The 20,991-nt window shown below is 39.7% G+C and overlaps 2 protein-coding genes across 2 annotated transcripts; both read right to left on the reverse strand.

The window, feature by feature from the left end:
* Window positions 1-2,443: 2,443 nt before the first annotated feature.
* LOC128056018 (olfactory receptor 1L8-like) lies at window positions 2,444-3,400 on the reverse strand. The gene has a single exon (XM_052648663.1). The coding sequence runs from the start codon at window positions 3,386-3,388 to the stop codon at window positions 2,444-2,446; it is 945 nt and encodes a 314-aa protein (XP_052504623.1). The 5' UTR covers window positions 3,389-3,400.
* A 7,955-nt stretch (window positions 3,401-11,355) lies between these two features.
* LOC128056031 (olfactory receptor 1L8-like) lies at window positions 11,356-12,312 on the reverse strand. The gene has a single exon (XM_052648681.1). It carries the CDS (start codon window positions 12,298-12,300, stop codon window positions 11,356-11,358), a length of 945 nt encoding a protein of 314 aa, XP_052504641.1. The 5' UTR covers window positions 12,301-12,312.
* Between the last annotated feature and the right edge of the window lie 8,679 nt (window positions 12,313-20,991).

The following is a 20,991-nucleotide window of genomic DNA, read 5'->3' on the forward strand; positions in this document are numbered from 1 at the left end:
TCCCCTGGAGAAGAAAGCCCCATTCCAGTGTTCTTGCCTGGAAAATCCCAAGGATGGAGGAGACTGGCGGTTACAGTCCATGGGGTTGCAAAGAGTCGGACACGACTGAGTGACGAACACGTCATGGCTGATCCAGGCCATTCTCATTTCCATTCAGTTTTAGAATTGACTTATTTCCAAAGACAATGACATTACACACATTTGGTGTATACTGTGTGGACTCGAATCTGCTCCCCTAAAGCCAAAACAGTGGCACCATGGCTATATTTGGTATAGGGTATCTATAAACGGTGGTTAGGGGAGGTGATCCAGAGAAGGCAATGGCACCCCACTCCAGTACTCTTGCCTGGAAAATCCCATGGATGGACGAGCCTGGTAGGCTGCAGTCCATGGGGTCGCTAAGAGTCGGATACGACTGAGCAACTTCACTTTCACTTTTCACTTTCATGTGCTGGAGAAGGAAATGGCAACCCACTCCAGTATTCTTGCCTGGAGAATCCCAGAGGACGAGGGAGCCTGGTGGGCTGCCATCTACGGGGTCACACAGAGTCGGACACGACTGAAGCGACTTAGCAGCAGCAGCAGCAGGGGAGGTGATCACAAAGAACACATTAGAAAAATCTTTGTTTTTCACCAAAAACACTTCATGCCTTAGAACAGTGAAATATGTCTTTAAAGTATCAGAAGTTTTGGTACCAAGAATAGTATATTCTATGAAATTGTGATTTAAATGAAGGAGCCATGCAATGATGTTTTTCAGATTTGCAAGAAAGTTTTTTTCCAGCTGGTATCTTACAAAGAAAGTCTTTCATCATTGCCTCGGTCATGTAATTTATTAATACTTTTAAATCCCACGTGCTATAAATATTTATTTGAAGAAGTTCAGACATTAAAAATATGTACCAAGAAGTGGAATTTCTCTTCGCTCAGTCCTTGCCTCCTTTCACATTTCCATTTTTATTTCAGTGACTATACAAATATATATCATATAATTTTAAAAACTATAGTGGATTCATCCTTTTATACTTTGTTATACTTAATTTTTTCTACTTAATGACATTTCAAGAACATAATAGAGATGTTTCATTTTTGCAGCCTTTTGAAAATTGTTACATTTTACATTAAAAAACACAATTTTCTTATTTCCTATTAGTAGAGTTTTAGGTTTTTGCCAATTTTTATCTGTTATAAACTGAGACTGACTAAATAAAATCTCAGTACTCAGTATACACTTATGATAATATTCCTTCAGTTAGACATTTGAGTGCTGAAGTCTCTAGAATACAGTCTTAAATCATATTTTAAACATACAGATTTCGGGATACATAGAGACAAGAAAGATTTCACCACCCCACTATGGAATGGATATTCTAAAGTCACCACCCTTGATTCTTGTTCTTTCAGGCTATTAACACTTTCAATTGTCTGTTAAAAAAAAAGAAATGGAAACTAAGCTACAGCAATGTAATGAAGGATGGATAGAAAGATAAGAGAATTCTAAACTTGAAAACTTAGTATTTAAAAAAGAAGAAGTTTTGAAGGAGAAAAATAAGGGATTATAAAAGTCCTCATGCTTGGGGCTGGTGCACGGGGATGACCCAGAGAGATGTTATGGGGAGGGAGGTGGGAGGGGGTTCATGTTTGTGAACGCATGTACACCCATGGAGGATTCATGTCAATGTATGGCAAAACCAATACATTATTGTAAAGTAAAATAAAGTAAAAATAAAAATTAAAATAAATTAAAATAAATTTTATTTAAAAAAAAGTCCTCAAATGAGAAAATTAGCTGAAATGTATCCCTCCATCCACCTCTCCTTTCCCTCCTCTCCTTTCATTCTCCTTCTTTTAAACATTTTCAAAGACAGTCAACAGCTACAAATTAAGAACTTATTTGTTTTAGCAGTATACTGAATTTGAAGGATTTTGGAGATAATTCTTAATAAAAGAGAGAAACTAGTTCCGGAAATCTATGTGGGAAAAATGAAAGTTAATCGCTGTGTCCGATTCTTTGTGACCCCATGCACAGTAGCCTGCCCGGCTCTTCTGTTCATGGAATTCTCCAGGCAAGAATGCTGGAGTGGGTTGTCATTTCCTTCTCCAGGGGATCTTCCCGACTTAGGGATTGAACCAGAGTCTCTTGCATTGCAGGCAGATTCTCTATTGTTTGAGCCACCCGCCCAGTGTGGGAAAAGGATTAGGTTAAAGCAGCATTTGAAAGATGCAATGTGATGACTCTTTGTAGAAAAGAGGAGAAATAGTGTGGTGGAGTATCATGATTTAATCACAGGCATAGCCAATTAATAGGCCATCAGCAAAGTATGTAAATGCCCACAATACCTTGCCCTACATGGGTTAAAAGTGCTAATCTCCAAGAGCTTGCTTGATCACCAAGAGCCAGTAGAAACCAGATTCAGATGGGGAAGATTCCTTTGTGTGTACATCAAGAGGGTGCTGCCTGGAGATGCCTCCTGCCCACCAGCTTCCTCAGACCCTGTTTCAGGTCTTTGTTTCTTAGGCTGTAGATAAAAGGATTGAGCATGGAGGACAGAACTGTGTAGACAATTGTTGCCACGTGGTCCCTGACAGTGTAGGTGGACACAGGCTGTAAATAGACATAGAAGATGCTTCCATAAAAGAGTGTTACCACGGTGAGGTGAGACCCACAGGTGGAGAAGGCTTTGCGTTTTCCTGCAGCTGAGGGAATTTTAAGAACTGCAATGAGGATTTGTATATAAGAGAAAGTAATGCATAGGAAAGGGGTCACTAAAATAAAAGATCCTTCTATCAATATCACAATTTCATTGACAAATGTGGGGGAGCAGGACAATTTTATCAGAGGGCTGAGGTCACAGAGAAAGTTATGGATAACTTTAGAGTCACAGAAGGTGAGCTGATTCAGCAGAAGTGTGTGTAGGAGTGAGTGGAAGTGAGGCAATGAGCAGGAGATGGCCACCATCAGGACACAGCGGCGGTGGCTCATGGTGGTGACATAGTGGAAGGGATCACAGATGGCCACATAGCGGTCAAAGGCCATGACTGCCAGAAGGCAGCTGTCAGTGTTGCCCAAGGCATATATAAAATACATCTGGGTCAGACACCCAGCATAGGAGATGGTCTTATGTGACAGGAAGTTCACCAGCATCCTGGGGACAATGGTTGTTGTGAAGCAAATGTCAGTGAAAGACAGGACACTCAAGAAGAAATACATGGGGGTGTGCAGTTGGGGGTCAGAGCAGATGGCCAGGATGATGAGCAGGTTCCCTGTTATGGTGACCAGGTACATGATGAGGAAGAGGCTGAAGAGTGGCTTCTGGTCCTCAGGCCGGGAGGAGAGTCCCAGGAGGATGAACTCAGTGACTCTGCTGGTTTGGTTGAGTCTTTCCATTGACTCGGGTCTATTAATAGTTATATACAAGAAGTTTTATTATCTCACATGCTCCAATTCCGTATCCCAAATCATGAGAACCCAGCAGGTCGTTGTTCCCTCTATTTGGTCACCATTAGCCACTCTTCAGGGAAAACATGTTACCCTTATTGTTCTTGATGTGGTCCTTCCTTCCCAAATCCATGGGCTTGATAAGAGCCTTATAGTGCAAGCTGGAGGGACAGAAGAAGAATTTTACTTTAAAAAATATTGAGGTGAACTTCTTTCATTCTAGTTCCTTAATTCGTATTCTGGAAAATTCCTACATCCTTCTTGGGAACATAGCAATAAAACAGAGAGATGTTTCTTTTGAGTTGTTCATTTTGTAGTTTGGGAGACAGATCATCAGCAGAGTAGGTCATATTATATCATGTAGGGATACATTTTCTAATAAAATACAAGAAGATGGAGGTGACTGGGGAGTAGAGGGTATTTTAGATGTTGAAGTCACAGGACCCTCATTCCTTATCAAAGCAAATTCAGTTGGTATACTAGGTCTTGGGTGTAAATAACCATTTTTCAAACTAACCAACAGAGCTAATCTCAAAGGAATGTTGAATCCAGAGCAACAGTGATTATTCCTCTTGTCTGCACACAGAATGAAAGGCTCTCCCTCCTTAGCTCATAGGATATGAGCGTCAGTCTATGCAGGTCTTCCCTCTTTTGTAAATCCATTTTCTTTTTTTTCCACCTCCTGTTGTAAATCACATTTGTATAGTATGGATATCCATTTTTGACTCTTCAATTTTTTTCCTTAAAATTCCTCTTTGATATGTTTATCCAAAAGTATCTGTGAGAAGCATGTCTACATACATGTTTTTTTGGTCATATCTGGTCACCCAGCAATTGACATTAAAATGGCCTCTGCTTCTTACTACTGCAAAAGTTCTGTAAAGAGAGATCGTGCATCTACAAAGTGCTCTAACAAAGTGCTTTAAATCAAGATTTCAGAGTCAGCATATCCCCCTATATCTTGTGAATAGACATATCCCTTGGGGATTTTGATACATTTTGAGATGTTTGGGTATTTATACATTCTTGGCTACAGTAAAAAACTCAACATATATACTTTCATATCATATATGACATGAAACACACATATCATCAAAGTGTTTAAAATAATTTCTTTAGAGGCAGCATATCCTTTCAGACATTTTGAATGCACATTGGTATAAAAGGACATTGATATATTATCATATTAATTAATAGAAAAAATAAGTGCTTACATTTTAGTTTTAAGTTACCCCAAACATTTTTAAACCTCAGTTATTTCATGTGTGATATTGAGCAAAAACATCCACATTCTCATGAGGGGTTAGTGAGACAGCACATTTCAAATACCTCAAGACAAGCATTTTATGAACACTCAGAAGAAGCTGCTGATACGCATCTATCCCCCTGTCACCCTCCCTCATCTTCTATTTCTAGAAGGTCTCAAAATCAACTCATTCACATGTGTAAAATATCACATCCTGCACTGCCAAATTTTCACGCTAACTTCAAAATTTTATGATTTTGTAAGATTTTACAGAAGAAAGGAAAAGACCCTGATGCTGGGACAGATTGAGGGCAGGATGAGAAGCGGGTGACAGAGGATGAGATGGTTGGATGGCATCACTGACTCAATGGACATGAGTTTGAGCAAACTCAGGGAGACAGTGATGGACAGGGAAGCCTGGTGTGCTATAGTCCACGGGATCACGAAGAGTCAAACATGACTTAGTGACTGAACAACAGCAATGGAAGAAATATTTGTTTTGTTTCAATGCATTGAGCTTTCAGTTAATCAGTAATTAAAGTTAATTATAATAAACCAATATTTGTTGAAAATTTATTATATGTCAAGCTTATGACATTCATCCCACTAAATTCCATAATAAGGAATTGGGAAGCATGTGTTGTGAAACGGGAGAATGAGGCTTATAGAAGGTGAAGCAATCTGCTCAAGATCACTAAGGAATTGAATCACAATCAGGATTTGGACACAGTCTGATTTCTGACTCACTCTAAGCTCTTGCTTTCAAGAGCTTCCTTAATTTTGGTATATTTATCGTCTGTCACAACCAATCACATGCATTATTTTCCTCATGTTGACAATTTCCTAACATGAAATATGTCTCTATCACCCTTAATTGACAAGCTTTCTTCTCCCATGTTCTGAATCTATCCTTGTAGTTGCAACAGAGGTGATCTAGCTATCTTTGTTGCTAAGATGGTAGAATTTGAGTATTTGAATATTCACGATTAACTGACCAAAATCATGGGCTTTTATAACTGGGGTGTGTCTGGAGTGTGGAGTTGTGGCCATACAGTACCCTGAAGACAAAAAATGGGGTTTGATTTGTCCTGCATCATCTGCTCACAAGCTGGTTCTTGACATTTTAAGGATAACAAGGGAGACACCATGTCTGCAAAGCAGTTTATTACACGCAAATCAATATTCAAAGATGAGTCATTTGTGAAAGGGCTGCCTGGGGGAATGTGGAATACAAAAATTAGTGGCAATTTGGTGAATTATTTAAATTGGATGCTCTAGGTCATAGATGTGAAGAACACCCAGGCTAGAAAAAAGGAGGAAGGTTTTGGATCTGAGAACCTGGGAGAATAGTTCCAAAAGCACAGAGTGAGTGGATCAGAACAGGAATACAACAGTTTTTTTTTTTTTTTTTCTCTTCTTTTCTGCGGAAGCATTTTGCTTTCACCAAAACTTATGTTATAGGCAGCCTAGAAGTCCAACTGGATGGACTTAAAACCAAATGCCACATGGAAGTTCTACTTGGACTTTATGACTTCTCAATCCATAAAATATTTGAAAGTATCCAAAAAGAAAAGAGTAAGGCACTAAGCTGGGTTAGAGTCGCCCAGTGGGTGGCCCGTTTCCTGAAGCTCACCTGCATGTCCAGATGCTTTTCTTTCATTCCCAACCTCTGCAGAAGCTGATCTGCACCTTGTCTATTCATCAGGTCATAGTTTGCTTCTCAGCCAAAGCTCAGCTTCCTCGTGTGTCTCCCATGAAATGCGAGAGGCTCTGACTCAAGTAAGAGGACTCTCCTGATTGTGGAAGCCTAGGCAGCTTCTCATGAGTTTGGAGTCTGCTCTGCTAGCTTCTGGGGTGCTTGTTAGGTTAAGGAAGTTGTGGTGTGATGACTTCTCAAGGGATTTCATCCTGGGATCTCTGTAGGCAGAGAAGGCACAAAGGGAATCAGAGCTAGCCCAGCTGACTTCAAGGAGATAGGGGACCCCTGAGGCTTCCTGTTTAGCTGTTGGGACTTATCTCAGAGCTAATGAACCTCAGTGCACCATCTCAAGGTCAGGCTTCAACTGTATTTTATCAAGGATAGAAAAATATTCATGTGGGTGAATATTTTCATTTTATTGAAAATAGGTGTGGACCAAGGTGTATTCTAGAACCAGACAGATCATACATAAATGAATATACAGAGTTTTCCAACTTTAAAGGGGTCAATTGGTGGAGATCAATGGTGTGTATGTGCTTTCCAGTATCTGGGGAGGCATGTGGATTAGATTTTTTAAGTGTGGGATTAAGCTAATGTGAATTTACGTATGTTTAAAATCACAGAGTCAGGCAAGTGTTGTCATATTTAGCAAAAGGGCTTTGAAAAACATGTATGTATTTAAGAGTTTAGGCTCAAATCAGTGATTTGAAGTTGTTTTGAGGGAAAGGAGATACTTATTAGAATGCTGGCCTACTCATTTAGGGGTTGCTTTTAACAAGAGACTTAGCCTCTATGAGCCTCAGTTTCTTCATCTGAAAAAGCAGGATAGCAGTTCTTTCTGGCGCTAAAACCAGAAATAAAATTTTCTTTTGAGCTTTATATAGATAATATTGTATATTTTGTTAAAAATCATCTGCAAATATAGGAAAAACAACACATTCTGCTACTGCCCTCAGGGTAAATCACTGTCTCACATAAAACATCTGTGTCTTCTTCCTTACCTTTGAGTTGAGTGTGAAGTGAAGTGAAGTGAAGTCACTCAGTTGTGTCCATAGACTCAGTCTTTGTGACCCATAGACTGTAGCATACCAGGCTCCTCTGTCCATGGGATTTTCCAGGCAAAAGTACTAGAGTGGATTGCCATTTCCTTCTCCAGGGGATCTTCCCAACCCAGGGCTCGAACCCAGGTCTCCCGCATTGTAGACAGATGCTTTACCATCTGAGCCACCAGGGAAGTCAGTTTAATCTACTTACCAAGAGTAAATACTACTGAGGCAGAAACTCCTGGGTTTGAGTCCTGTCTCCCGCACTTACTCTTCATGTGGCCTTCATCTTTCTCTTGTTTCCATTCATTCACCCAACAAATATTTAATTATTATTTTCCAGCTTTATTGAGATGATTTACATATAGCATTGTGTAAGTTAAAGGTATACAATACAGTTGTTTGAGATGTATTTATGAAGTACAGTAATTACCACAATAATGTTAGTTAACACATCCATAACCTCACATAGTTACAACTTATTTGTTTTGGTTAGAACATTTTTTCTTGCACAGCCTGGTAAATTTTCTTGTTTTCCTTAGAAAAAATTTTTTTTATTAGAGTATATTTGATTTACAATATTTCATTAGTCAGATGTAAGTCAAATAAACCAGTTATGCATATACATATATCCACTCTGTTTTAGATTCTTTTTCCATATAGGCCATTACAGTGTGCTGAGTAGAGTTCTATGTACCAATGGTGGGAACTTTTGAATTTGTCCTCTCAGCAACTGTCTTTCTTTAAAAGAAATTTAAAAACTGAGGTATACTTGATGTGCAATGTGTTAGGTTCCAAGTGTACAATGTAGTGATTCTCATTTTTAAAGATTGTACCCCATTTATACTTATTATAATATAAACTATTGGGTATATTATCTGTGCTGAACAATACATGCTTGTATAAATAGGTCACTTGTTTTACACATGGTGGTTTGTACCTCTTAAACCTCTATCCCTATTTTGCCCCTTTTCTGCTCTGCCTCACTGTTAACATAGAGTTTGTTCTCTGTATCTGCTCTTCTTTTTGCTATCTTCAATAGTTTCTTTTATTTCTACATTCTACATATAAGTGATATCATACAGTATTTGTCTTTCTCTGTTTTCTTTTTCTTAGGGGAAAATTGTTTTACTTAGTTTTCCTTTGTTTATTCAATGAAAGAGTCTTTCAATTCTATAGTGTTTTACAATTTTCAAAAGTTTCACATACATGATTTCATATAACCCCACAATTTCCCTTTTAAAAATTCCTTTCTCCTATATTCCCCTGCATGGATCACAGCCTTGTCATTGCAAAGGGTTTTGTGTGACTCAAAAAATTATTAAAGAGATGGCAATACCAGGCCACCTTACCTGTCTCCTGAGAAACTTGAAAGCAGGTCAAGAAGCAACAGGTAGAACCAGACATGGAACAGTAGACTGGTTCCAAACTGGGAAAGGAGTATGTCAAAGCTGTATACTGTCACCTTGCTTATTCAATTTACATGCAGAGCCCATCATACGAAATGCCAGGCTGAGGGGGGTTCATGTTTGGGAGCTCATGTACACCCGTGGTGGATTCATGTCAATGTATGCCAAAACCAATACAGTATTGTAAAGTAAAATAAAGTAAAAATAAAAATTAAAAAAAAAATAAAGCTGAAACTCCAGTACTTCGGCCACCTCAAAAAAAAAAAAAAAAAAAAGATTGGCAGGAGAAACGTCAACAACCTCAGCTATGGAGATAATACCACTCTAATGGCAGAAAGTGAAGAGGAGCTAAAGAGCCTCTTGATGAAGGTGAAAGAGGAGAATGAAAAAGCTGGCTTGAAACTCAACATTCAAAAAGCTAAGATCTTGGCATCTGATCCCAACACTTCATAGCAAATAGGAGGGGGGAAAAGTGGAAATTAGTGATGGACTTTATTTTCCTGGGCTCCAAAATCATTGAGGATGGTGACTGCAGCCATGAAATTAAAAGATGCTTGCTCTTTGGAAGGAAAGTTACGTCAAACCTAGACAGCCTATTAAAAAACAGAGATGTAACTTTGTTGACACAGGTCTGTATAGTCAAAGCTATGGTTTTTCCAGTAGTCAGGTATGAATGTGAGAACTGGACCATAAAGAAGGCTGAGTGCTGAAGAATTGATGCTTTCACCTTGTGGTGCTGGAGAAGACTCTTGAGAGTCCCTTGGATAGCAAGGAGATCAAAGCAGTCAATCCTAAAGGAAATCAACACTGAATATTCATTGAAAGGATTGCTGAAGCTGAAGCTCCAAAACTTTGGCCACCTGATGCAAAGAGCTGACTCATTGGAAAAGACCCTGATGCTGGGAAAGATTGAAGGCAAAAGGAGAAGGGAGTGACAGAGGAGGGTTAGATAGCCTCACCGACTCAAGAGACATGAATTTGAACAAACTCCAGGAAATAGTGGAGGCCAGAGGAGCCTGGCGTGCTGCAGTCCATGGGATCGAAAAGAGTTGGACATGACTCAGTGACTGAACAACAACAAAAGGGAGGTGATCACATTAGAAGGACCTCTTGATTCTCACTGAAAACACGTGATACAGTAGAACAATCAGATATGTCCTTAATGTTCCAGAAGTTTTGATACCTAGAATGCTGTATCCTATCAAATTATGATTCAAGTGAAAGAGCCAAACAATGATGTTTTTCATATTTGCAAACACCTAAAAAGTTTCTATTCAGCTGGTATTTTGCAAACAGTCTTTCACCATTGTGTTGGTCATTTGATTTATTAATAAATTTCAATTCCATGAGCTATAAATATTTATTTATACAATTTCAGATGAATGTGTATAGAGAAGTGCAATTTCTCTCCCTCTGTGTCCCTCCCTACCCTTACACTTCCATTCTTATTCCAGTGACTATATAGATATATAACATTATTTTGAAAATGAAAATGAATTCGTACTTTCATACTCAGGTCTACTTAAGATTTCTATTTAATGACATTTCAAGAAAATAACAGAGATCTGTGTGGTATTTTCTGCTTGCTGCATATTGTTATATTTGATAATTAATCACAATTAGTTTCTCCAGTCCTTATTGATAGGGTTTAAGGTTTTTCCCAAATTTTTATCTGTTATAAAATTGATTGACTAAAATATATCATCTGTAATCAATATACACTTATGATATTAATAATAAACCTGCAAGTCGGACTCAAGAGTTGGAGATTCTAGAATACAGTTTAAATCATATATTTTAAACATGTAGGTTTAAGGATAGACAGAAGTAAGAAATGTTTCAATATTCACACTATGCAATGGATAATTTTATGTTATCATTCATGATTCTCATTCTTTCTGGCCATTAGCATTTGGCAGTTGTATACTAAAAAATAAGAAACTGAAAAGATATAAAACCACAGAAATATAGTAAATCAGGAGAAAGATAAGAGAATAGTAAAAGTGAAAACTTAATGTGTAAGCCAAGAAAAAGTTTTGGAAGAGAAAATTAAGGTGTTATAAAAAATCCTGATATTGAGATAATTAAGTAAAATATACTCAATCTTCTCCTTTTCCTTTTCTCCATTCATTATCTCCTCTTTCAAACATTTTCAAAGACAATCAGCAGCTATAAATTAAGTAATTAATTTTAGCAATTTACTGAAATTGAAGAATTTTGGAGGATAATTCTTGATAAAAGACAGAAAATAGTCCAGGAAATATCTTCGAGAAAAGGCTTATCTCAAAGCAATAATTCTAAGATGCAATGTGATGAATCTTCATAGAAAAGAGAAGAAATGGTGAGGGGGTGTATCATGCTTTAAGCTGAAGCAGAGCCAATTTATGGGTCTTCATCAATGGATGTAACTGACCACAATGCCTATTCTCACATGGGTTAAAAATGCTCACTTCCTTTGCTTGATCACCAAAAGCCAGTAGAAACCAGACTCATATGGAGAAGATTCCCTTGTGTGTTCATCAAGAGGGTGCTGCCTGGGGTTTCCTCCTGCCCACCAGCTTCCTCAGACCCTGTTTCAGGTCTTTGTTTCTTAGGCTGTAGATAAAAGGATTGAGCATGGAGGATAAAATTGTGTGAACAATTGTTGCCACGTGGTCCCTGACTGTGCAGGTGGACACAGGCTGTAAATAGACATAGAAGATGCTTCCATAAAAGAGTGTTACCACGGTGAGGTGAGACCCACAGGTGGAGAAGGCTTTGCATTTTCCTGCAGCTGAGGGAATTTTAAGAACTGCAATGAGGATTTGTATATAAGAGAAAGTAATGAATAGAAAGGGGGTCACCAAAAGAACAGGTCCTTCTGTCATTATCACAATTTCATTGATTAATGTGGGGGAGCAGGACAATTTCATCAGAGGGCTGATGTCACAGAGAAAATGATGGATAACTTTAGAGTCACAGAAGGTGAGCTGATTCAGCAGAAGTACATGTAGGAGTGAGTGGAAGTGAGGCAATGAGCAGGAGAAGGCCACCAGCAGGACACAGCGGCAGTGGCTCATTGTGGTGACATAGTGGAAGGGGTCACAGATGGCCACATAGCGGTCAAAGGCCATGACTGCCAGAAGGCAGCTGTCAGTGTTGCCCAGAGCATATATGAAATACATCTGGGTCAGACACCCAGCATAGGAGATGGTCTTATGTGACAGGAAGTTCACCAGCATCCTGGGGACAATGGTTGTTGTGACGCAAATGTCAGTGAAAGACAGGACACTCAAGAAGAAATACACGGGGGTGTGCAGTTGGGGGTCAGAGTGGACAGCAAGGATGATGAGCAGGTTCCCTGTTACGGTGACCAGGTATATAATGAGGAAGAGGTTGAAGAGTGGCTTCTGGTCCTCAGGCCGGGAGGAGAGTCCCAGGAGGATGAACTCAGAAACACTGCTGGTTTGGTTGAGTCTTTCCATTGGCTTGGGTCTGATTAAATGCAAGATATTCTGTTATTTCACATGTTACCATTCTATAGCCCAAATCATGATAAGTCTTTGTTTCCTCTATTTGGTCATCATTACCAGCTATTCAGGCAAAGCTTGCCATTCTCATGGTTCTTGATGTGGACCTCCCTTCCCAAACCCATGGGCATCATATGCAGGATACAGGATGCTCGGGGCTGGTGCACTGGGATGACCCAGAGGGTTGGTACAGAGAGGGAGGTGGGAGGGGGGTTCAGGATGGGGAACATGTGTTTACCTGTGGCAGATTCATGTTGATGTATGGCAAAACCAATATAATATTGTAAAGTATTTAAGCACAAGCTGGAATCAAGATTGCCGGGAGAAATATCAATAACCTCAGATATGCAGATGACACCACCCTTATAGCAGAAAGTGAAGAGGAGCTATAAAGCCTCTTGATGAAAGTGAAAGAGGAAAGTGAAAAAGTTGGCTTAAAGCTCAACATTCAGAAAACGAAGATCATGGCATCCAGTCCCATCACTTCATGGGAAATAGATGGGGAAACAGTAGAAACAGTGTCAGACTTTATTTTTTTGGGCTCCCAAATCACTGCAGATGGTGACTGCAGCCATGAAATTAAAAGACGCTTACTCCTTGGAAGAAAAGTTATGACCAACCTAGATAGTATATTCAATAGCAGAAACATTACTTTGCTGACTAAGGTCTGTCTAGTCAAGGCTATGGTTTTTCCTGTGGTCATGTATGGATGTGAGAGTTGGACTGTGAAGAAGGGTGAGCGCCAAAGAATTGATGCTTTTGAACTGTGGTGTTGGAGAAGACTCTTGAGAGTCCCTTGGGCTGCAAGGAGATCCAACCAGTCCATTCTGAAGGAGATCAACCTTGGGATTTCTTTGGAAGGAATGATGCTAAAGCTGAAGCTCCAGTACTTTGGCCACCTCATGAGAAGAGCTGACTCATTGGAAAAGACTCTGATGCTGGGAGGGATTGGGGGCAGGAGAAGAAGGGGACGACCGAGGATGAGATGGCTGGATGGCATCACGGACTCGATGAACGTGAGTCTGAGTGAACTCCGGGAGATGGTGATGGACAGGGAGGCCTGGCGTGCTGCGATTCATGGGGTCACAAAGAGTCAGACATGACTGAGCGACTGAACTGAACTGAACTGAATTGAATTGAACTGAACTGAATTAGCCTCCAAAAAAAAAAAAAAAAAAAAAGTTGGTGGGACAGAATAAGAGCTTTCCCTTAAAAGTCATCAGAGGTGGACCTCTCTGATTCAAGTTCCTTAGATCCCAATCTGGGAAAGCACTGTTTCCCTACTGGGAACATAGCAATTCAACTGAGAAATCTTGCCTTTTGTGCCATTCATGTTGTAGTTTGGGTGACAGGTCATCAACAAACAGGATATGTAATATAATATTATGAAAAACTCTATATCTGCAGAGTGTTTTAAAAAAGTGTTTTATGTCAACTTCTTAGGGTCAGCATACTCACCCCTGCCTTTTCTATAGACACATTCCATAAGAATTTCAATCATTTTTAGATATTGGTTATTTATAGATGCTTGGTTACCATAAGAATCTCTACAGTGAACATACTGTATCAAGAAAGTGTTTAAAATCATTTTTTTAGAGGCAGCGTACTCTCATACATTTTGAACACGCATTGGTATACTGTGCATGCATGCTCAGTCACTTCAGTAGTGTCTGACTCTTTGAGACACTATAGACTATAGCCTGCCAGGCTCCTCCATCTGCAGGGTTCTGCAGGCAAGAATATTGGAGTGGGTTGCCATTTCTTTCTCTGTTGGCATAGTACTTATTACTTCATTGAACAAATAGATACTTACACTTTAGTTGTAAGCTACTGAACAGTTTTTAAACCTCAGTTACTTCATATGTAATATTGGACACAAATATCTACAGTCTCATGAAGGTTTAGTGACAGAAGGCAGTTAAAACACTTGGAACAAAGACAAGCATATTGTAAACATCCACGAGAAGATGCTGATACTCATCAACCCCTGTGTCATCATTCCTTATGTGCTATTTCCAGATGTTCTTATAATCACATGTATAAAATACCACATTCTTCATTGTTGAATTGTCAGGCTAATTTCACGATTTTCCAAGATTTTATAGAAGAACACCTTGCTTATGCCTTGAGCTTTGAGTGAATTAGTAGAGTTAATAATAATATCCAATTATTTATTGAAAAGTTATTACATGCCACATTTATGCTAAGCACCTCAGTACACCCCCCAAAAAGAGGAATTGAGAGGCATGTGTTTTTATCAGGAGACTGAGGCTTATGGAGGTGAAGTGGTTTGCCCAAGGTGATGAAGGAAGTGAGTAGGAATCAGGATTTGAATCCTACTCTGATTTCAGACATGCTCTAGGCTCATGCTCCCAAATGTTATGCTACCCTACTCTAGTTTTGGTATACTCATTATCTGTCACAATTTGGCACACGCCCTTTTTTCCTCATTTTGAAAATTTCCTACGTGAATTATCCTTCTACCCTTTTAAACTGACAAGTCTTTCTTCCTCCATGTTCTTATAGTCACAAGAAAGTTGACCTACCTTTCTGTGTTGAAGAGATGGTGGAATTTGAAAATTGGAATATCCTTGCTTGATTAAAGGGCCCAAATGAGGCTTGACTGGGGTGTGCCTGGTGTGTGGAGCTGTGACTGTGCCGTGGACAGTACCCTGAAGACAAAAAGTATGGATTTGATTTATCTTGCATCATCTGCTCACAAGTTGATTCCTGATGTTTTATGAATAGTCAGGGAATATCACGTGCATAAGGAGGTTTATCACACACAGATCAGTATTCAGAAATTAGTCACCTGTGAAAGGTCTGCCTGGAGAATGTGGAATATTAAAAATCAGTGGTGATCTGGTGAATTAATGAGATTGGAGCCTCCAGGTTGTAGATGTGAGGAACACCCAGGCTGATGACTAGAAAGAGAGGAAGGTTTGGGATCTGAGAATCAGGAAGATTAGCTCTAAAAGGACAGGGTGTATGAATGATGCTGGGAATACAACTCTTTCTTTCCTCTTATTTGTATTGAGGGATTTTGCTTCCACCAAAACATATGGTATAGGTGTCTAGAAGTCCAACTGGATGGATTTAAAACCAAGTGACATATGGAAATGTTACTTGGATCTTATGACTTCTCAATCTATGAAATATTTGAAAGTATCAGGGAGAAAAGAGTAATATATCAAGCTGAGTTGGAGTAGCAAAGTGAGTGGCCAGCTTCTGAAGCTCACCTCCATGTCAAGATGCTTTTCTTTCCTTCCCAGCCACTCCAGAAATTGATGTGCACCACGTCTGTTCATCAGGTCAAATCTGCTTCTCAGCCAAAGTTCAGCTTCTGTATGTGTCTTCCACATGCAGACTGGGCTGATTGACAAGGAGAGAAGCAGGGATGGAGGAGGAGCCTACATACCACTCCAAAGGGATAACACATTCCCCTTTCCTGACCTCAACCCCCATTTCTTCCCTAACACCTGGTCCCTAGCATGATACTGTTCCTCCCAGCTCCAGATATCAGAAGGCAGAGATGCTCTGACTCAAGTGGGAGGACTCTCCTGATTGTGGAAGCCCAGCCAGCTTCTCATGAGTCTGAGATCTGCTCTGCTGGTCTCTGGGGCACTTTTTAGGCTCAGGGAGTTGTGATGTGAGGACCTCTCAGAGGAGTTTGTCCTTGAATCTCTGTAGGCAGAGAAAGCAAATGGGAATCACAGCCAGCACTGCTGACTCCAGGGGGACAGGGGACCCCTGAGGCTTCCTGTTAAGAAAGCACTGATCTCAGAATTTCTGAACCTCAGTACATCATCTCAACACTATGCTTCAGTTTCCCCAACTGTGGGCTATTGTGAGTGGACAAATATTTATGTGGGTGAGTACTTTTATTTTGGGGGATTCAGACATGGACCAAGGTGTAGTCTAGATCTGGCAGATCTTAAGTCAATATGAGAACATTGTACTTTTCAGGGGATTCAGTTGAGGGAGATGAATGGTGTGTATGTGCTTGCCAGTGTCTGGGGAGGCATGTGGATTAGATCTTTTCTGTGTGGGATTAGGTTAATATGGGGGGTATTGGTGGCAGGGGGAGAAGGGGACGACAGAGGATGAGATGGCTGGATGACATCACCAACTCGATGGATGCGAGTCTGTGTGAACTCCGGGAGTTGGTGATGGACAGGGAGGCCTGGCGTGCTGCGATTCATGGGTTCACAAAGAGTCAAACACGACTGAGTGACTGAACTGAACTGAACTGAACTGAACTGAATGTATTTTTAATGCACAGGGTCAGGCAAAATTTATTGTCATATTTAACAAAGGAGGTTTGGAAAAAATGTATGTATTTCAGAGTTCATGTGGTATGCATACAAAATAGAATATTACTCAGCCAGAAAAAATGAAATCTTGCCTCTGGCAACAACATGGATGGACCTAGAACAGTGTTTTGAGGTTAAGTTCTTTCTTCAAATTTTTTAAAATTGAGGTATGGTTGATATACAACATTATGTAAGTTCAGATATCCAATGTAGTGAATCGCAATTTTTAAAGGTTATACTCCATTTATAGTTATTATAAAATATTGAGTACATTTTCTGTGCTGAACAATATGTCCTTGTAGGTTATTCATTTCCTACATAGTGTTTTGTACCTCTTAATTCTCTACCCTTATCTTGTCTCTTCCCTCTCTCTTTGGCTACTGCTAATCTATAGTTTGGTGTATGTATCTATGAGTCTGTCTTTTTAAAAATTTCAGTAGTTTGTCTTTTAATAGTATATATATAAGTGATATCATATAGTATTTGTCTCTTTTTTTAGGGGAAATTGTTTCATTTAGTGTTTTGTTTTTATTCAATGAAAGATTCTTTAAATTCTATAGTACTTTAAAACTTTTAAAAGTTTCACGTACACAATTTCATATAATCCCACAGTAACCCTTTTAAACAAGTTCCCTATCCCTGTGTTTCCCCTCCCCTTCTCCTTCTCCCTGCTGGTAACTGTTAGTTCTTTTTGTATAGCTGTGAGTCTGTAACCATTTTTTCCATGCAAAGTTATTATAATACTATTGACCTTATTCTTAAGATGTACATTGCTACTGCTAGGTCGCTTCAGTTGTGTCTGACTCTGTGCGACCCCATAGATGGCAGCCCACCAGGTTCCCCCGTCCCTGGGATTCTCCAGGCAAGAATACTGGAGTGGGTTTCCATTTCCTTCTCCAAGATATTTATTTATAACTGGAAGTTTGTATCTTTTAGTTTCCTTCAACTATACCCTCTCCCCTCCAAAGTCCATCTCCCCTGGCTACCACCCGTCTCTTCTCTGTACTTTACGTTTTGTTTTGCTTGTTTTGTTTTAGATTCCACATTGAAATGAGATCATATGATACTTTTCTTTCTCTGTATGATTATTTTACCTAGAATCATACCCTCTATGTTCATCCATGTTGTTGCAAATGGCAAGATCTCATTTTTTTCTGGCTGAGTAATATTCTATTTTGTATGCATACCACATTGTTTTAAAATCTATTTATCTACTGATGGATACTTAATTAGCTTTCATACTTTCTCTATGGTAAACAATGCTTCAGTGAACGTTGGGGTGCACTTTTTTTTTTTTTTCAATTAGTGTGTTTGTTTTCCTCAAGTAAATGCTCAGAAGTGAAATTGCTGGATCATGTGGCAGTTCTATTTTTAACTCTTTGAGTTCCTTCCAGTATAATTTTCCACCCAATTTAAATCTGTTGTAGTTAAAAGACCAATTAGATTCCAACATGTAGGGTGGAGGACCGCAACATGTCTCTCTTGTACTCGGGTGCCTGCTTTAACCAAGGTGTCATCCTGGTTACAGAAACATAAAGGAGCAGTTGCTCGCTGACAGTCACAGTATGTCACTGATGTTCAAAGGCAGGTATCCTCTCTTAGTGCTACAGCAAATGTAACAGCAATATGTGTCTAAAGTGATAATCCTAACTTACTATTGTCTAGGCAGGTCTTTGAGAAACTCATTGATATCTTCTCTCTAAATTGTATACAAAATGTCTCAGGAAATTATTATAGTTTGGCTTTGGCCCAGTACTTCATCTCTTGGAAAAATGAACCCTGGAAACATCCTGTATTGGCCCTGACTCAGCACTACACGTAAGAGAGGCAGTTAAAAAAACTACACTCTTGTTTGAGGTAGTTTTGTAAGAAAGGAATATTGAATCCCTTTCCTGCCTTTATTTTTAATTAGGTGATCTCACTTCAGCTCCCTTAGTTCTTCCACTTTTTCCTATTACTACCTGTCCTAAAACTAAGATCATGGTATCCAGTCCCATCACTTCATGGCAAATAAATGGGGGAAACAATGGAAACAGTGATAGACTTTAATTTTGGGGGCTCCAAAATTACTGCTTCTGGTGACTGCAGCCATGAAATTAAAAGACACTTGCTCCTTGAAAGAAAACTATGACCAACCTAGACAGCATATTAAAAAGAAGATACTTACTTTGTTGACAAAGGTCCATCTAGTCAAAGCTATGGTTTTCCAAGTAGTCATGAATGGATGAGAGAGTTGGACTATAAAGAAACCTGAGCAGCAAAGAATTGATGATTTTGAACTGTGGTATTGGAGAAGACTCTAAAGAGTCCCTTGGACTGCAAGGAGTTCAAACCAGTCAATCCTAAAGGAGTAGACAGCATATTAAAAAGCAGAGATATTACTTTGCCAGCAAAGGTCCATTTAGTCAAAGCTATGATTTTCCCAGTAGTCATTTATGGATGTGAGAGTTGGACTATAAAGAAAGCTGAGCACCGAAGAATTGATGCTTTTGAACTCTGGTATTGGAGAAGACTCTTGAGTGTCCCTTGGACAGCAAGGAGATCCAACCAGTCCATCCTAAAGGAAATCAGTCCTGAATATACATTGGAAGGTCTGATGCTGAAGCTGAAACTCCAATCCTGTGGCCAACTGATGTGAAGAACGGACTCATTGGAAAAGACCCTGATACTGGGAAAGACTGAAGGCAGGAGGAGAAGGGGACGACAGAAGTTGAGATGGTTGGATGGCATCACTGACTCAATGGACATGAGTTTGAGCAAGCTCCAGGAGTTGGTGATGGACAGGGAAGCCTGGCTTGCTGCAGTCCATGGGGTCGCAAAGAGTTGGACACGATTGAGTGACTGAACAGAACTGAGCCTGTCCAAACCCAGACTGCACTTCTCTGGATAATCAGCTCTAGTTCAGCTCTACTGCCTTCTATAGGCATGCAGGAAGATGAGCTCTCCAGAGCTGCTTTTTTTTGTCCATTTGTAGGAAGAAGTGCAACACCAGTGGCTCAGATGGTAAAGAATCTGCCTGCAATGCAGGAAACCTGAGCTTGATCCCTGGGTTGAGGAGATTCTTGGAGAAGGGAATGGCTACCCACTCCAGTATTCTTGCCTGGAGAATCCCATGGACAGAAGAACCAGGCGGGCTACAGTCCATGGGATCACAAAGACTTTGACTTGACTGAGTGATTTCAAACCAGAAGACAAGAAAGAAGTAGAAAGACAAAGAATGATAGGATTATCTCTAAATAGAGGGACTGAGGCATTACTCATGGTCAGTCTTAATTTGGCCCAGCTAAAGGAAATCATGCTCCAGAACATTTTTCCTTTCGAAGTAGGCATAGTCAAAATTTGTTGTTGTTCAGTTGCTAAGTCCTGTCTGACTCTTGGAGACCCCATGGCCTGTAGCATACCAGGCTCCTCTGTTCTTTATTATCTCCTGTAGTTTGCTCAAATTCATGTCCATTGAGTCAGTGATGCTAACTTCATCCTCTGCTGACTGCTTCTCCTCTTGCCCTCAATCTTTCCTAGCATCAGGGCCTTTTTCAACGAGTCAGCTCTTCACATCAGGTAGCCAAAGTATTGGAGCTTCAGCTTCAGCACCAGTCCTTCCAATGAATATTCAGAATTGATTTCTTTTAGGATTGACTGGTTTGATCTCCTTGCTGTCCAAGGGACTCTCAAGAGTCTTCTCCAAAAGCATCAATTCTTTGGTGTTCAGCCTTCTTTATGGTCCAACTCTCACATCCATATGTGACTGGAAAAAACCATAGCTTTGACTATACATACCTTTGTAGACAAACTGGTTGGACTTTTTAAAAAAAAATTTTATTATTATTATTATTTTTTACTTTACAATATTGTGTTGGTTTTGCCATACATCAACATGAATCTGCAATGGGTGTACACATGTTCTTAATCCTGATCCCCCCTCCCACCTCCATCCTCATACCATCCCTCTGGGTCATCCCAGTGCACCAGCCCCAAGCATCCAGTATCATGCATTGAACCTGGACTGGCGATTTGTTTCATATAAGATATTATACATGTTTCAATGCCATTCTCCCAAATCATCACACCCTCTCCCTCTCCCACAGAGTCCAAAAGACTTTTCTATACATCTGTGTCTCTTTTGTTGTCTTGCATACAGGGTTATCGTTACCATCTTTCTAAATTCCATGTATATGCGTTAGTATACTGTATTGGTGTTTTTCTTTCTGGCTTTCTTCACTCTGCATAATCGGCTTCAGTTTCATCCACCTCATTAGAATGGATTCAAATGTATTCTTTTTAATGGCTGAGTAATACTCCATTGTGTATATGTACCACAGCTTTCTTATCCATT

Source organism: Budorcas taxicolor, chromosome 11 (assembly GCF_023091745.1).
Source record: "Budorcas taxicolor isolate Tak-1 chromosome 11, Takin1.1, whole genome shotgun sequence".
Lineage (NCBI taxonomy): Eukaryota > Metazoa > Chordata > Mammalia > Artiodactyla > Bovidae > Budorcas > Budorcas taxicolor.

Bases quoted from the DNA above. Each gene is read 5' to 3' on its own strand.
- LOC128056018 (XM_052648663.1), bottom strand. From the start codon at position 3,388: ATGGAAAGACTCAACCAAACCAGCAGAGTCACTGAGTTCATCCTCCTG.
- LOC128056031 (XM_052648681.1), bottom strand. From the start codon at position 12,300: ATGGAAAGACTCAACCAAACCAGCAGTGTTTCTGAGTTCATCCTCCTG.